General features: G+C 37.2%; 1 protein-coding gene and 1 pseudogene across 1 annotated transcript; both read left to right on the forward strand.

Moving 5' to 3' along the window:
- The first annotated feature begins 277 nt into the window (after positions 1–277).
- LOC126685944 (vicilin Cor a 11.0101-like) lies at positions 278–2,378 on the forward strand (annotated as a pseudogene).
- Positions 2,379–2,696: 318 nt separating this feature from the next.
- Positions 2,697–4,918, forward strand: LOC126688185 (proline--tRNA ligase, cytoplasmic-like). The gene is made up of 7 exons (XM_050382794.2): positions 2,697–2,933; positions 3,031–3,113; positions 3,154–3,223; positions 3,360–3,644; positions 3,939–4,157; positions 4,302–4,395; positions 4,627–4,918. The coding sequence occupies exons 1-7, from the start codon at positions 2,895–2,897 to the stop codon at positions 4,686–4,688; spliced, it is 852 nt and encodes a 283-aa protein (XP_050238751.1). The 5' UTR covers positions 2,697–2,894; the 3' UTR covers positions 4,689–4,918.
- The last annotated feature ends 673 nt before the right edge of the window (positions 4,919–5,591 follow it).

Below are 5,591 nucleotides of genomic sequence, written 5' to 3' on the forward strand. Positions count from 1 at the left end.
AATTAAAAAAATGACATATCAAATGTATATTTATCCAATCCAGTTCAAAATAACCCAACCCAAAATAATCTAAAACTGCCCCACCCAAAATAATCCAAGCCCAGCAAGTTATACCAAAACCCACCCAAAATGACCCATTTACTACCTCTACAAAAAATGAACCCTCAAACGTGTAGGCATGTAGCACATTATCAGCTTATCTTAGAATGTTGTCGTCGTTTTCGTTGTTCATGCACTTTATAACTATTACGCGGCGATACTTTCGAGCATGGAAGACACGTTGACATGACACTCGTCTCCATGCATTCATTTTTTTTTCCTTCTGTTCTCCACCATTATATAACTGCTCAATACTCCATCAAGAACTTTGATAGAAAACACAAGTCTAATCAAATTTACAAGACATGAAGTTTTCTTTAGTTTTATTTGTTTCTGTTTTTGTTCTCAGTGCTAGCTTAGCTCTAGCCACCACTACTGACCCTGAAAAGAGGCTGAGAGAGTGTCAACAACAGTGCGACAGATCACAAGAGGGACAACAGGGAGCTCTGTGTCGCCATAGGTGTCAACAGAGTTACGAAAGAGAGCGTGGAAGAGAAAAGGGATCCGAAGATGAGGATGAGGATAATGCAGAACAAGATGAGAACCCTTATGTGTTTGAGAAAAAACATTTTACTACAACACTTCAAAATCAACATGGAAAAATCTATACTCTTCAAAAGTTTGATCAGAAATCAAAGCTTCTACGTGGAATTGAGAATTATCATGTCGAAATTATTGAAGCTAATCCTCAAACATTTACAGCTCCTACTCATTGGGATGCTGATGGTGTTCTCTTTGTGGTCAACGGTATTAATAATATCGTTAGAATTCTCCATTTTTTTTAATATTAATTTGTTAACGTGCAATATTGAATTTTCTGTCTGATATTGGTTTTGAGGGACTAATTTATTGCAGGACAAGCGATTATAACTATGATCGAAGAGAATGAAAGGAAGAGCTATCACGTTAAGTGCGGACATGTCTTAAGGGTTCGTGCAGGAACTCCGGTTTATTTCATCAACAGACATGACAATGCCAAACTTATCATTATCAGTTTAATCCAATCTCTCAATATTCCCGGAGAGTATGCGGTAAATATTCCTCAACAATTTCGTACAAAAACATGGTATACTTTTGTTACATGGGCCTTATTTTATGATATATGCAGGCATTTACTCCGGCAGGCGTTACACAATCGGAGTCTTTCTACGAGGCATTCAGCTGGGACTTGCTCGAGGCTGCTTTCAAAGTGGGTACCGACATTATATGTGTATCTTTACTTGATCGACTTCAGTTTTTTCTAATTTGATCTTTGTTTTTTGTACGAGCCAGACTGATAGGAGGAAGATAGAACAAGTATTTACGACAGAAGCAAGAAGCGATAATGAAAGCATCTAAAGAACAAATACAAGCTATGACGCACCATGATCAACAAGAAAAAGGCACCATTTGGCCCTTTAATAGCGATTCAAGGGGACCATTCAATCTTTACCGCATAGGCCCTGTCCAATCTAATAACTATGGTCAACTATTCGAAGCCAAACCTAGTGACCACAAGGACCAGCTCAAAGATCTGAACCTCGGCATCTCTTTAGAGAACATCACCCGGGGCTCAATGATTGGACCTTATTACAACTCGAGAGCCACGAAGATAGCAATTGTGATCGAGGGTGAAGGCTACTTCGAAATGGCCTGTCCACATGTTAGCGGCGGAAGGTCCCGCGAGCAGGAGAAGAGGGAAGGTCAACGTTTTACCAAGATAAGCTCAAAGCTGAGATTTGGCACAGTGTTCATTGTCCCAGCCGGTCATCCGGTTGCTGCTGTAGCATCGGAAAACGGTGAAATGAAAGTGGTCTGCTTTGAGGTGAATGCACAAGGCAACAATAGATTATCCCTTGCAGGTAAAAATAATGTTGTGAATCTCTGGGAGAAAGAAGCGAAGGAGTTGGCTTTCGGTGTTCAGGCGAGAGAAGTGGATCAGGTTTTCGGAAGCCAGAGTGAGGAGTTTTTCTTTCCGGGGCCGAGAAGACAACGGAGACAAGACCGAGCTGATGCTTGAAAGACTGTGTTTGCACCGGCCCAAAAGGGTTGCTGGGTCAAGAGTTTCGTGTGGGCTTACAAAGGGGTCAGGCCCAAAAGAAAGCCTTCTTTATTATTATTGCCTTTTCTATTTTATTAGGAGTTTGTAGCTCATTAGGAGTGATTTTCTTTCAGAGTCGTAGTCCTAGTTGAATTAGGAGTCTTAATTATGAGGAGCTATAAGTAGCTCAGAGCTTTATTATTTTTGTATCAACAAATCAATCAATCAAAAACCAAGCCCAGTGCTTTTTATCTCGCAATCTCCGGATTGTTTTAATTTAGGAGTAGTTTTCAGTATTAATCTCGCCTGAGTCCGTGACTCCCAGATTATTACTTTTTAGATCACGTGGTTAAGTGTTTTTAACCAAACAAGCCCTGTGAATATCTGCATAGGTTCGTTAAAGTATCAAACCTCAAACCGATCCCGATTATAAATTCAAAGATTCGAGTCCGGAATATTTCCAGGCGAACATCTTTTGAATACAAAGAGATGAATAAATAAATAAGAGAAGAGAAAAGAATCACACAAGATTTTTTACGTGGTTCGATCAATGCGATCTACTCCACGGCAGAGAGAGAGAATTTATTCTATATGTTTGTTGTGAGTTTACAATAGGGTCATCACCTCTATTTATAGTGAACCCTTAAGACACAATTTAAGTCCTAATCCAATAAGGAACTAGACTATAAATCCTAAAAGGAAAACAATGCTAAACAAAGGATTAAGTATCCTAATCTAAATAGGAACAATATATCCTAATCCAAATAGGAACAATATGAGCCATAACTCAACACTTTACACAACCAGTGTTGAGGTATTATAATTTTTTTTTCCAAATAAAGCCCAACGCGTTTCCATCGACTAGTATCATTTTCTAATTAAATTGTTTCGAATTTGGCTATGTTTGCCAGGCATTTATCCCTGACACGGGACGAGGTATCCAAGGCGCAACTTCTCATTGTTTGGGTCAAAACTTTGCCAAAATGTTTGAAATAAATTTTGAAAATGCTTGTCAAAAAAAAAAAAAAAAAAAAAAATTTTGAAAATGAAAAAGGAGAAAAGAGTATGGTCTGGCAGAACTCTTGGGGCTATAGTATTCGAACGGTAATCTTTTGCAATTTTGGTTTTAGTCTAGTGATAGTTGAGTTGAATTACTTGCAACTTGGCTGTTCTTTCTTATTGAACATCTCGCATTACAATAGCGACTTACTCTCTGCAATCTTTGTTGACTTTTATGTAGATAGGGGTGATGGTGATGGTTCATGGAGATGACAAAGGCTTAGTGCTGCCACCTAAAGTGGCATCTGTTCAAGTTGTAGTGATTCCTGTGCCCGACAAAGATGCCGATACTCAAGGCATTTTTGATGCTTGTACTGAAACTGTGGATGCCTTACGCAAGGCTGGCATTCGTGCTAAAAGTGACGTTAATGACAATTACTCTCCTGGTTGGAAGTACTCCCATTGGGAGTTGAAAGGTGTACCCCTAAGGATTGAAATAGGGCCAAAGGATTTGGAAAATAATCAGGTCTGCTTCCCATTGCATTTTATGTTTCTTTTCCATCAATTTGATAACATAGTAGGTATTTATTGCTTTTGCATTAATTTTTCTTGCTTGGTCGTTGCCTGTATTTTTCCTTATATCTGCTGATTCGATTGCTAAGTGAGCTATAAGCCTGCACAAGAGGATAGCCTTCTCCCTTGTGTTATTATTAGTCTATCACCAACCTGCAAAGGGACCTTTAACTTTGATTGGGATAGTAAGGGTTTTTAAGCAACTTTATTGGGCATGAGTACTAAGGCATGCACTGTCTATCCTCAGGTACGCATTGTCCGTCGTGACAGTGGAGTTAAAAAAGATATAAGCAGGACAAATGTGGCTGAGCAAGTCAGAGAGAAACTAGACGAGATTCAACAAAGTCTTTTTGATGCTGCTAAGCAAAAGCGTGATGCTTCCATTGAAATTGTAAGGACTTGGGATGAATTCACAGAGGCTTTAGGCCAGAAGAAAATGATCCTGGCTCCTTGGTGTGATGAGGAGGTATGATGTTATCATTATGAAGTTTTTCCATCCTGCACATTGATCAATTTTTGTTCTAAAAAGTTATCTCTTGACCAAGGGGATTTTCATTTGATTACTGTGTTTGTATTATCACTGAGGATTGTTGTTGTGCTGTAATTTCAGGAAGTGGAAGAAGATGTGAAACGGCGAACCAAGGATGAGATAGGAGCGGCTAAGAGCCTTTGTACTCCATTTGACCAGCCAGAGCTCCCCGAAGGTATTGGTCTGCGGTGTCCTTGTGGAGTCATTTGCGTTGTTCCTTTTATTCTTTTTAGAACCCGATTGTCTTGGAACTAACACTAACTATCCTTATTTGGCATTTGGTGCTTCTGAGACTCGCCCTTTTTGTGTCATCGGTAGCTCAGAATATTTGTGGAATGAACTAGTTTTTGTGTAAACACTAATTTACAATTTTTCGTCTCCTGCAAAATCTTGTGTTTATTCTCAGGCACAAAATGCTTCGCCTCTGGAAAGCCAGCAAAGATATGGACATACTGGGGCAGAAGTTAGTAGAAAAGTTTTGTCTTGAAGGGCAGCATAGAAAGGGGCCGATTAGGAGCAGAGGCCTCTTTGTTTTATTTCTTAAAGAACAGTATTTCTTAAATTTAGTTTATCATTTTTTATTAGATATATATTTATTATATATTTGGTATAGTAATTCTTAATTCTCTTACAACATTATAGGTTGATTTCAAGAGAAACAATATACTCTCAAATGAAAGATTATGGATTATCTGCTATCTTGAATCTGCATTTTGTGACATATATATGAACTATGGATAGAGAATAAAAGTTTTGAATTTGCCAATTTTAGAGATATTATGATTAGGTCAATTTCAAATGCTTCTGCTAGTCGTTTTGTTTATCTATTATTCTATTGCATTTTTCATTTACTTAACTGCATGTGCAATTACCATAAAAATTTATATATTTGATAGTATAGGCCAAAAAAAATGACGTGGCAGCAGAAATTTATAACCATATTTTAAAAAAATAAAGTTTAATAGCCAAATTGAAAAAAAAAATCTTGATTACCAAATTTTTAAAAAAATAGTAATCAAAATAAATAAAAAAAAAAAACAAAGTTCAGTCACTTTGTAGTTTTAGTGGCTTAGGATAGGACTAACAAGTTCTCGTACAGTATATGGAGCTTTTATATACTGTTTATTACATGTGCTTGCGAGCTCAAAGAAAATTAGAAGATTGTTGATGTAGTGTTAAGACTGTTGGTATTACAATATATAATGTGCAGTCCTGTGGTTTACGCACAGAATTGATCTTGAAGTGTGAACACTTGAGATGCGGTTATTTACTTCCTCCGGTTTATAATATTTGTCGCATTTAATAATTTTATATGGATTAATAAATACATTTTAGTTTATATATACTTTTATTAAATTATTAATATTAATT

The sequence above is a fragment of the Mercurialis annua genome, linkage group LG6 (genome assembly GCF_937616625.2).
Source record: "Mercurialis annua linkage group LG6, ddMerAnnu1.2, whole genome shotgun sequence".
NCBI lineage: Eukaryota > Viridiplantae > Streptophyta > Magnoliopsida > Malpighiales > Euphorbiaceae > Mercurialis > Mercurialis annua.

Coding starts and splice junctions, on each gene's coding strand:
- LOC126688185 (XM_050382794.2), top strand. CDS start 2,895: ATGAGCCATAACTCAACACTTTACACAACCAGTGTTGAG. Junction 3,114..3,153: donor TTTGCCAAAATGTTTGAAAT/AAATTTTGAAAA, acceptor AAAAAAAAAAAA/AAATTTTGAAAATGAAAAAG. Junction 3,224..3,359: donor GGGGCTATAGTATTCGAACG/GTAATCTTTTGC, acceptor ACTTTTATGTAG/ATAGGGGTGATGGTGATGGT.